General features: G+C 34.8%; 1 protein-coding gene across 4 annotated transcripts in view; it reads left to right on the forward strand.

The window, feature by feature from the left end:
• Positions 1 to 12,454, forward strand: part of TRAPPC12 (trafficking protein particle complex subunit 12) — a 56,706-nt gene that overhangs the window by 12,501 nt on the left and 31,751 nt on the right. For all 4 annotated transcript variants that reach the window (XM_061357608.1, XM_061357609.1, XM_061357607.1 and 1 more), the window contains 2 exons: positions 1,677 to 1,790; positions 2,614 to 2,752. In XM_061357608.1, coding sequence (XP_061213592.1) covers positions 1,677 to 1,790; positions 2,614 to 2,752 — 253 coding nt within the window. The remainder of the gene's footprint in view (positions 1 to 1,676; positions 1,791 to 2,613; positions 2,753 to 12,454) is intronic.

A 12,454-nucleotide genomic window follows, 5' to 3' on the forward strand; every position in this document is an offset into this window, starting at 1 on the left:
GAAATCATGATGAATATTATGTTTCATTTTCCAGCAAAGACTGTTTTTACAATGAATATCACACTTACTTCTCCTGCCAGTCTTGTTCTATAAAGGAAAAATATTTTTTGTCCATGTCTGAAACAGAAATTTAAAAATTGTAGCACCCAAGTTTGTCACAAATGCTCCATTATTATTTCTGGATCCTAACTCTGACTTGGGAAAAAAAGTTGTTTTTAGAGTCCATGTATGCTTCTGTTCTAAGGATTAGTAAGAAATTAATTTGTCACTGCAGAAGAGGAATAAATTTCACATAAACCAAGTCAATGTCTTTCTGCTTTTCTAAGTTGACGCAGCTATATGTTGAAAGATGTTATAAATGCATTATCAATTCCTGCTCTTCTATAAGTGCATAGGCATCTCAGAAGCTGCTGTACTGCTTCATGGACTTGCTGACAGCTGACTTCTGCATTCTCAGGTGGATCTTAAATTTTTATCTGGGATTTCACAATGCAAGGGAGAGAGGTGAGGTTGTTAGTGCATGGTGATCTCAAACTGGGGGCTAAAGAGTATGAAAACTTCAGCTCTTACTACTGTTTTTTTCTATATAATTGTTTGCTTTACTGACAAGTTTTCTAGACTCTAAACACTGGGGAGAATTTAATAAAATACCAATTCAAGATGAGTCTCTGAACTTTGGAGGCATATATAAATGCATTCTATTCCTTTCCATCTTGCCAGACAGTGTGACGGTTTTCTTTTATCATAATGTTTATAATTTTTTTAAATGTATTTAAGAAACTATATGAAAAAAATATTACTTTCAGGAACAAGACATATTATGATGACCTGCTACATACATGTCTCCTGAAAAACTCTTCTGTGAGATAAAGAAGTATGATCGCTTAAAACCTGAGAAACATCAGTCTGTGTTTTAAGTTTTTGGTAGTGGCACCTATACACGTGGCTTCATTAGCATATTCAAGGCAGAAACATTAGTAGAATGACAATATGACAAGGTAGTTTGACTTTTTTAAGTAGGAATGTTGGGTTTTTTTAATGAATTAAAAAAATGTATTGAATATTTGAAGTTAGTCATGCAGTGGAAATTCAGATGTTTACATTTTATAGGTGAAGCAGTTGCTATTGTTCTGAATTTATTGATTGCTGCATTATATTGTTTCTTGTTCTTTGATCTTGGTAGGAATTCTGTGTTCTTTGCAATGTTAGCAAAGTCTATTTTCATTAAATAAACTGTACTAGGGGTTATAATCTGAACTACTGAAATCAGTGAGGTAGGAATAGGCATTAAATACTTTATAACAGTAGAGGAACTTGGATGTGATTATTGAAATATGGCCAGCAATTCTTATTGTCCTTTTAAGGAGAAAACGAAATTGTGGACATTATAGTATACTCAAGTATATGAGCAAACATGATATAGCTTTAAGTTTAGAATTCTATATGGTGCTGTGCATATCCTTTTGATTTAGCGATCTGATAATATTAATGCTTGATTTCCCTTTCTGCCTAATTAGATGTGCAGCTTTGACAAATGATATTCTGCTTCTCACCGGCCAGCTCTCCTGACCTTGTCATTATTACTGATGGGAACCTGTGGTTGCTTCGGGCAAAATAAGCAGTTGTGCATTTTAGGGCCTTTATGATTTTGCTACTTACACTTTTCTTCTTCCCAGAGCAGTAAAAACTGGAGGGCAGCAGTTGACTTGTGTGGGAGGCTTCTAACTGCCCATGGTCAAGGCTATAAAAAAAGTGGACTGCCTACTAACCATACAACAGATTCTTTACAGGTACGTTTAAAGATACACCCTTGTCATTTTTTTTCAACAATATTCACATTAACATATTTTTTTAACATGATCAAACTTCTTTTTGTAATTTTTGCCCCAAAACGGAGTTTATTAAAGCATTTTAATAAGTCACTTTTTCTGTTTGCTTATGTAAAGTAGGTCTTCACTTAAAAAAATAGTCACTTTTTAAAGGTAGTCACACTAGTAAAGAGAAATATGTCATGCTATTTTGGAAGATTCATTTTGCTGAAGTTCATGGACACTATCTAGACTGTAAACATTGTAATAAGATTTCAAATGTTAGAAGTATGTTTTGTGATAAGGCAATAATAAATTAATGAAGGATCATGAAACAGTGCAACCATTTTACTGAACAAAATGTGACCTGATGACAGTATGGTTCTGGCCCTAGTAACTGTAGTGCTCATGGAATGCTACCAAAATCATAACAGTTTTTTAAAATTGCATAAAATTGGAAGAAAGTTAAAAACAGTTTGATAATTCTTACATGCTAACTCAACTTAGATATTCTAATTTGCAATAACAAACTAGTTTTTAAACTTCAAAACTTTTAAACTTCAAAATCTCAATACCTTTACAAACAATTAAAATATCAGTCCTCTATGTCTTGTTTTAATAATCTTGTTAAAAGTATTCAATGAAAGCATGTAAATATGGTCCTCATTATTATCAGTTAGTGACACACTCTTTACTGAACTTTATCAGAAATAAATGAAAAGTTGAAATTGTGTTTGATTACCTTGTTATTGAAGCTAATAACAGAACTTGTCTTTTCTTCCTTTTCATATGTATTTATTTTTAGCTGTGGTTTGTGAGACTGGCACTGCTGGTAAAACTGAATCTATTCCAAAATGCAGAAATGGAATTTGAACCATTTGGAAATTTAGACCAGCCTGACCTTTATTATGAGTATTACCCTCATGTATATCCTGGACGAAAAGGTAAGATACTTGATTTTTCCTTTTCATTTTTGACAGCCATTATAAAATAATGGGTTCAGTTTTTTTTTTAATTCTAGAGCATTTGTGATCTTTGAATGTTTTCCCCCTGAAGAACATGATTGATTTCTATGTTAAAGCATTGTTTGTGTTATGGAGGTATCAATAAGGAGTAACAATAAGGGGTAAAATTATTCCATCACAGTATAGGTAGGCGGTGTATTTCCTGATACTGATACAGCATTGATTTGAAAGATGAATGTTTTTAAGAAGTAAATATAATAAACTAGTTTATTTCTAGGGTATTGTGATTTTTAAGAAAGCCAGGCTTTAATAGTTCATTTTAGCTAGAATCATGTTGTGAAAGGCAATGAGTTTGTGGAAAGAGAATATATAAGCTTTTCCTCTTACATTTTTCCAGGTACTGTCATTATGTTATTTTTAGCATTCATGTGTCCATGCACACAAGGTAATGCAGGTGTTATTTTATGTTTCCTGGACTGTAGGATTTAAAAAAAAAATAGAGCTAATTTAATAATTTTTCTTAATAAAAAATACTAGTTATATGTAATATTATTTACTTAGTAATTGACCAGCCACAATTCTTCATAAGCAGTTTGTCTTGAATTTCAAGTGCACTACTTCCCTACTTGCTTCAAATAGCCCATAAGTTTAACCATATGTTACCTATAACCCATAAGTTAACCTATTAGCCAGGGTATTCTAGTGCTGCAGGAGTCTGGATTTGAAAAGTTGCTTTTCTTAAGAGCAATTTCACACCTGTTCAGGCTATTTTAAAAATTATTTTTTTCTGGATCTGTTATTTAGAAATAAAATACTCTGATGCAAGTACATCATCGAGTGATCATACTGTTTTTTGGCTTTCTTATTCGAACCACAATGTATAATAAAATTTTAACAATTGAAATAGGCAGTGCCCTCTCTGAAAAAGAATACAGTCTATTTTACATAAGATGCTGGAAGTCTCAGTGGAGTAACCTAAAAAGATACTGAGATTTTCAGGTTGCTGAGGAAAGAAAGTTGGTGTCAAGAATGATCAATCTCTTGCACAAGACTATTTCATCTGTGAAGTGATGCAGATCTGCTGTAGCCAGCAAGGCTAATATGGACTGCCTGGAACAAGTCCTTCTGACTTTACTTACCATCTTCCAGGCGAACACAGGCAAAAAATTCCTCTTTTATCTTGAATACATTCAATCCACTGAGGAGGAACCTTATTATTTCTAAGAGAGAGTTTTGGTCGTTAGTTTGGGCAGCTCTTTGGATTTGGTCATCTTTTGGCAGCTGTGCCCATGATGCACTGCTGCTCAGGAGAAGTAGTCTTCCCCAGGCCATATGCATATTTCCACATCTTTTTTCAGTATTAAAAAAGTTATTGTGTTTAAGGAAAAAATCCTCACAAGGTCATGTCAGTATTTGAGGTATTTCAGTCCTCGTGCCACAGAGCATACAGATAGCAGCAGTTCTGGGCAGTCTAGCTAGCTGTTGCAGGAGCCTGTCCTGTGACTGAGCTTTTGATCCAATCTCTCTTTACAGCAACCACTCAGCCAGTGCAGCTGTTTCATACAAATTATAAAGGTATCTATGGTAAAAAGGTGAGCATAGGGAAAATACTGTATTTCATTATTATGTTCCTCAGGTCATTTTTAACAGTTGAACACATGAACTGGAATCATAATCTGATCATCTCTAAGGAAAATACAGTCAAGGTTGCATGGAGCTGACCTGCTGGTTGTAGCTATCTCATATCAATACAATGTGATGAAGATGAAGGAAGAGCTATCAAACCTTCCTTATGTACTTTTGAGGAGAGAGAGATGTTGTTTGCAGGGATGTAAGAAAGAACAAGCAATTATCTTCTGGCTAGCATTAAATTACACAGTGCTGAATTGTGGATAAAGGAATTTAGTATACGTGCATCCTTAACCAGCTAATTTAAATAATAAAATACATAGAGATCATCATTCATGTACTTTGATTGTATTAGTATGAATACACAATTCACTGCTGTTTGGTAATTTTACATATCATTTTGTGGTGTAACAAGCATAAAAGGAACAGCTTTTTTTCAACACTTTAATTTTGATTCATGGTATATAAATGGAGTAAGCACTTAAAAATCAATTTAGTAAATGAGAGTATAGATATAATGTACACATTAATTGTAAAACATTAATATTTTGTATAATTTCTTTGTATTCAAAATATAACAAGAAATGTAATGAATTAGAAAGTTCTCTGTGTTTTCTATGCTTGAAGCAAGGAAATCATATATACCTGAGCAGCAGTGAGGATAGTCCCTCATCCATTAATCTCTGACAAATATACCTCAAAGAATTTAAAGTAAATTCCAAGTCATTGTATGAGGAGTAGGAGATGGTTTTCCCATTAATTTATCTTAACATGGCCAACACAATAATCTTAATTTTCTTCTGAAGCTCTCCCAAGGCTTCAGAGTTGTGCGAGGGTCCCCCTAGTGTTGTCATCTTCATAGCTCTAAGATCTAATCTTTCTGAAATCTTCCTTGCCTGATTTCTATGGTCTCTTCAGTCATCTCCATTGCCTGTAGGTGTGCACCATCTGGGGGGTGGAATCTGCTGGGATTGCTCTATCAGACAATGAAATTAGCTAAGTTCCTCTTTGATCATTCATGTTTGACATGGGGCAGAGAGCACACAATAATCATTTTCTAATGAAATCTTTAAATTGTTCAGTTGCACACTTATTTTTTCTAAATTCATCTGCAAGCAAAGTCTGATTTTCATATACAATTTTTTTGTCTTCTGGTAGGTCTGTACTTAAATCAGGAAGTTGCTTCCTGCGTATCTCTGTTGTACTGTGAGGTACATAAGTCTGAATGTTCGTCACCATTCTCATGACTAATGGCTTTCAGGATTTTATTTCTTCATTATTTTTTTTAAGCTTCTGTCTTTATCTTTACTATTCTAATCATACTGTTTGTTTCTGTGTTCCTCATGATACTTAGTAAACTGTCTCAGGTGATAGATTGGCTAACCTGAGGTATCCTTCCCATTGGTAATGCTGATGTGTTTCTGAAAGAGTGAGAGCCAATGATTAAAATGGAACATTAAATGCTATTTCATTCTTTTATGAGAGAATTTGATCTTGTTTCTGGTTATTAGACCAATAAGTTATAGAAAAGTTAATGATACAAAAATCGGTGTTATAAAGCTACAAGATTTGAGAATAATTTATTTTGAATTACAAAGGGAAAAAAAAAAACACAAACAAACAAAGAAAAACAACCCTATACATAAGTGAAAATAGGACTTTTATTCCCCTTACCAGAGGTTTATTGGCTTGGGTTTTTTTTTTCTTTTTCCTTTCCCGTTTTCATTCTTGTGATGATACAGCATCACCTGTACTTTTCTACCATGAAATCAGTCTTTTGTTGTCTGGTGGCAAGTGCCTAAATAAGGAACATATTGTTAAATATTTATTTGTATGTGCTGTAGAAACTGATTTCATACTGTACACCTTCTCATGAAGTAGCACAAGTGTTGGGTTTTTTAAAGCATGGCTCTAGTGTGACCACAGGGATACACTAATGTGTTGCAATAGGCCGACACTTTCAGATGGATAGTGACAGTTAAAAATATATGTATATATACATAATATATAAAACCCATATATTTCTCTCAAAGTAGTGCAAGTCTAGACAGCACATTATTGTTTTAGCATATTTCACCAGGTCTGTATTAATTTTATCACTTTATTAATATCCACTGTAGTTAGAAGTTTTAGCAGAAATACATTAAGAAATTGGTACAAAAATACATGGATGTATGAGATTTTATTTTTTATGCGTCCTTATTTACTTAAGCAGTGCTCTTAATTCGTTTCATCTATTCAGCTTTGAAATTCAGATCCCCGTAAAGGAATCCTGTCCTACCTGGTCTGGAACTGGTACTGAAACTCACATTGTAAACAGATTTTCAGTGCTGATGTCTAAGGTGAAATGTAATAAATTACTATTATCACATTGAATAAGCTCATAAAATAGGAAAAGAATGTAATAGGAGACTTGTCATATGTGTGCTGACACAGAGACACTGTGCTTACTGTGAAAGTGCTCATCCAGAATTTTTCTCGAATACCCACAGAAGGCACATCTGGACTGCATGTAGTGTGGAGGACTGGGCACAGCTCCAGGGTCTACCTGCTCACTGAAGCTTGGTCCTTCTTATAAGTATCAGCCTATGCCTATGACAGGCATGGGTTGGGGATATTAATCTCCTGTGTGCTTTCATAGTAAACCGCTTTCATAATGGTTCTTCTGCAGTGATGTTTGGCCAGTCCTTTCTTCTCTTCTCTGCTGTTTGTCTATGCTAGTAGGAGGCAGCTTTGCTGAACCTTCCTTTCCTTTCTTATCAGCGTGGTTTTGGATGATGCTATAAATTAAATGCCCTTTAGTTTTTTTTCATCCTCATCTTTTGGTTAGTGGGAGAACTGTGGCAGGATGGGAAGTGGTGTGGGGAAAAAATTAAAATAGTTGTGTGTGGGGAGGCAAAAGGGCATAATCAAGGTAAAAAAATAGATAAGAAATGCATAGACTAAAGGAATTATAGGATATAGGGAGCTCCTATCTGTTAATAAATCTTGCAGGAAAACAGAAGAAAAAAAAAAAACTTTGACTTACAATTGTTATATTCTTATCATTGTTTGAGGGTGGTGAGATAGTGGAACAGGTTGCCCAGAGAAATTATGGATGCCCCATCTCTGGAAGTGTTCAAGGCCAGATTGGAAGAGGCTTTGAGCAACTTATCACCCCCATGTTACACTGCTTCAGTCTTGACAGCTGGTCGAAAGAGTTCTCCATTCTGTGGAGACAGTAAAAAAGGTATTAAAGCCTTTAGAGGAACTGGTTTGCCAGTTATTATTTACAGTACTATGTACCTCTGTTGTCTCTTTAAATTTGCTATCTGTTCTGTTTCTTTAGAGCCACCTTCTACCTATGAAATCAACTAATACCACTTGAATAAACGCCACTCAAGTGTTGTTTCCAGTTGGCTACTTAGGGTTGTCAGACTTACAAATACAATTTTTTATGAACTTATATTTTAGTCTAAGAAATTATATGTATAATTTTAAGAGGATAGAGTGCTGCAAAAATCATTAATTGTGCCTTTTTTCTCAAGGCTATGTAGTCTCACTGTAGACAGTACCAGCTTTATGTAGTACTTCTTAAAAGTGAACAAGTAGCTCACTTCTATGATCTGCCTTACTACTGGTAAGATTTGCAGTGATGTTTTTGTGGTATGGCAGTTGTTGAAGGGTTTTTTTTCATTTCTGTTACGTTTTTCTTGCTTCAGTGCAGGTAACTCCAGGTTACTGAAATTTTGAAACCTTTCAAAACCAAATCTTGAGTCACAGTATCTGTGTTCTTAGGTCACATGCAGTTAAATTGTGAAGTATATAGAAATATGCAATTTCAGACAAAATTTTCAAACCCTTTTCTTTCAGTGATTACAAACATTCAGGTCTGTACCTCTTCCTCAGTCTCTCTGCAATGAAAGTAATAAAAGGTTGGAAACTGGTCTGTTGAAGCTGGATTTTATTTTAAGTGTGCTTCTAATTGACAGTGAGATTTGGAATCAAAGCTACTACTGAATTATCAGTTTAAAAAATCTCCTTATAAATTATATGAATACACTGTTGCAAAAGTATCTAAAAGTGTGTATGTGCGTATAAATGCAAGGATATACATCCCTGTGTATATATGCATGAATAAAGCAGAATGTCTTCCTGACACTGTATTTTCTGTGTTTTTCTTTTACCCAGTGAAGGAAGGGTTTGTTTCTCTCTTTTGCTGGTTCTTACTGTTATAAGACCCCACTTTATGTTTTCAGTAAATAATAATTTGTTCTGCTGCTGTTTTTTGGTATTTTAAGATTTGTTGAATAAGCTGTAGAAGGCAGATCAGAAAGCATTTCTGGTTACTGATTTTGCAACAAGAAAATACAAAGATGAAATATCTGGCCATTGGAATTGTCTTCTGCTCTAAAAGGGCTGCAGATGAGGGCTGCAGTTTGAATTTGATTGACATGAGGTGATGTTTATGTTATGACAGTTATGAAAATGTGCAGCTGTTCATAAAGATATAGAAACTGAAATCTGTGGTCTTAGAAAATTCTACCTGATCTTACTATCTATTCCATCTGTTCCCATACTTTTGGAGTATCCATTTTCCTTTCAGCACACCTTTTTCACTTTAGTTTTGCCTTTTGTATGCTGATAATATATATATATATATATATGAATGAGATTAATTCATGCCAAAGTTACAATCAAAAGTCATATTCTTTGGAAAAAGTTACCCACTGTGTTTAGAAATGATAGCGAAGAAAAGAATTGTCTTAAACCATTTTTCCATTATGAATTTTTTATAAATAACATTATTATGAAACCCCTAAAGAGGAGCAACAGAGGTCAACTGTAAAATAACAAGCTAGAATAAGACTTATTTAACTTAAAATTTCAATACAGAACAGTAATTGTAGGGTACTGCCTGTTGTTGAAATCGTCTAAGTTTAGTTGACATGGTTTTCCCATGTCAGAGGGCATTGCATCTTTAGAAATCTAAATATGAAGTAGAGAGCAAAATCCATTTTCCTGTGTTCTTAAGTAAACATTTTAATTACAGGATATGCTGCTCGACATGTTGCCTTCCTAAATTCAATACCGAGTGAAATATAATGGAGGATGTAGGTTTGATTCCAAACAGGTTTGCCAAAGGGAACACATGCCAAAATCCAGTGTTTATATAAAATTCCTTTATCCCTAGTGGTATATTACAGGAAATTATATACCTACTTGTATAGGAACCTGTTGCAAAGAAATACGTGTTACGCTGTGTGTCTTAAATGTGTGGCGTAGTAGTAAGCAAGTAGGTGAAACCTTCCAGAAAATATAATGTCAATCAAAGCAGCAGCACTTATATCTCTGTTACAGCTTAGTGTGCATGTAGTCAATCTTGCTTTCTTGGGTTTGGGGAGTTTTTTTGTTGTCTTCTTCTTCCACCCCTCCCAGTGTAACTGTGTTTATTGAGGCAAGTATAGGGGCTTTATTCCTGTTGTTAATCTGGTTTTTAATGAAATTGTGTACTGTGAATTCTACAGCCTGCTTTTCAGACCTTCATAACACTATTATTATTGATTTACTGGAGTCATCAGCAAATGTTATTTACCTCTTCCCAATTGTTTTCTTCTTAACCTAGGCAATGTAAGGAGTACTTATCAGAAGGCTAAACTTCTGTCTTGCAAGACAGTGTGGAAGAGGTGCTTTTGTAAATTTGCGTGCAAATCCTTTTTCTGTTATATTTTTAGCAACAGGGATGCGCTCCTCTGCACTGTTGTTCTTTCAGCTGAAAAAGCCTGTGATGTGCCTCTGATACAACATGATACTGTGATGTCATAGAACAGCAAATGTGTGTCCTGTTATTTAGAGCAAAATCCTTTCTGAGCTCAGAGTTAACTGTTCCAAGCACTTTCCGTAATTCTCTAATTTTTACCTTTTACCTTTTTATCTGTGAACTGATGTAGCTTTGAAGATTCACACGAGTCATATTGTGGTTTGCCTTTCCCTTTTTCATCTCCCATTCACCCCATGAAGCTCTCTGCAGGGCCACATTTCAAACCTGATGTGCTCACAGTGTTCTTTTCCATCATGGTGCACGCACAGGTCACTTTGCTGGGTCCTCTGAGAACAAGGTTTCATAACCATCCACCCTGTGGAAAGATTTTTGGTAACTTGCTTTTGCTTCTGTCAGGCCCTTTCTTGACAAATTCTATTTCAGACAAATTCAGAGATCATTGTTCCATTTTCTTAGATTGAGAAAACCATAGATGTGAGTTTTGTCTACTGGAGGCAGTACAGTAGTAGAGAACTCGGGGAGTGGGTGTCGTCAGTTGTTACCCAGCTGTTAACCAGGGGTTAATATTTTGGCAAACAGGTACCTTTACATGTGTTTTCTATTACTGCCATGTATTTCTTCCTGAGAAGTGTTACCTAAATTGTATTAGCACTTCAAGTAGCACCAGAAAATCTGTTTATTAATGTAGGAACTGAATTAGATATATTATCCATACCTCATAACACTTAACTAAAAAGAAGTTTACTTACGGGAAAATGTACTTAACTAAAAATCACAAAGTTTCTTTCCCTTTTTAAAACCAGTATGTAAGGAATACGTTTGGATGAGTGGCTTGGATAAGTGCTGCAGTTTTCTTATGAGCAATTTGCTCATCTGATTTGACTTGTTACAAAATACTGTTTACGTGAAGTGGTAAGACAGCCTTACCAGTGGTAAAAGCTTTTCCATTTTTTTATTTTAATTCTTTTCCACTTTTTCCATTCTCTTCCATTTTCCTCAGTTAGCATGCTTTTGTGATACCACATGTACCATTTTGTGCTCCCTTAACAAAAAACTGCTGCTATTCAGAAGGATTACAAGGAAACTGAGGAAGAAGGCAGAAATAGTTGGTGTTTCTGAGGTTTTAAGTAAAGTTAGCAGCCTGTTTAGTAAGCAGTAAGTAACAGAAATTTAATGGATGGATATACTGGATGCTTACAGTAAAATTTCTTGCAGGATACTAATTTTGTCATGAATTTCAAAAGGAAAGAGAAGAAACAGATGCTAGAGTTTTAGATCATCCTGTGTGAAATATTAATATAATTTCTGGTTTGAAAAGTCACTACACTGACTACCCTTACACCATGGGCCAGCTTTCTTCTGGTTTTGTGTGATACATCTGTCATCACACTTGATGTACTTGCTTAGGATCACACTGGAATGCATTTTGGTCACATGGTATGAAGGAAATACTAAGTGGTTGAGAAATAATGTGTTAATAAAGTAACTTTTGAAGTAGCACAGTTCTGAATGCTTTACATCTAAGATCTTAGTCGCGATAGCACATAAATCAGATTTTCACGGAGTCTAAGTTAGCCTGCAGTTGTATTCATAATTCCGACATCCTCTGATACCACTTATGACAGTGTAGATTGGTAATGGATTATTCTTTCCCCTCAAATGGATTATAATAGTGTGGCTTCATTCAGCAATATGTAAGATCAGTAATTTCAAAAATGGAATCCCCAAAAGCATTTTACAAATCAGTTTAATTAAAATTGATAATGTAAGATGTTTCATCTGTGCTCCATTAAATACGCATCTATCTGTACACTGAGCTGTTCTCTTACCAATTCAGGGTTTCTGTATGAGTATTTCTTGAGTTGACCTTTTGCTGCATTTTACAAGAGAATGTAATGATACAAACTTGTTCAGAGTTGAAAATATTAGAACACAGTCTTTAGCAAAAATGCTGTTAAATCTTTAGGTTACTTTTGTGCTATATTTCAGATATTTCAAAGCTTTGCTTATGGACAAAAGTTTTCCTCTTTTTGCCTTTGCTTTAGAAATCCTCTTGAGTGCAGCAGTAGGTGCGTGGTTCATGGGTTAGCAGTAAATTAAGGCTATGTTCTCCAAAAGAACAGTACCAAACCAGCTGATTTTAGGCACTGCTTAAATTTTTTTGCAAGATGACTAATGAAAGGTGGAGTTCGAACGTGGTCACCAGAGGGGCTGTAGAGGTGGAACCAGCTGCAGGTCACATTTGCTTCTGTAAGTTTGCAGTACAGGTTCTTAACTTCGCAATGTGCCTG

Source organism: Neopsephotus bourkii, unplaced genomic scaffold (genome assembly GCF_033783945.1).
Source record: "Neopsephotus bourkii isolate Nb327-2 ecotype Australia unplaced genomic scaffold, CSIRO-AGI_Nbou_v1 NB_908, whole genome shotgun sequence".
Classification (NCBI taxonomy): Eukaryota; Metazoa; Chordata; class Aves; order Psittaciformes; family Psittacidae; genus Neopsephotus; species Neopsephotus bourkii.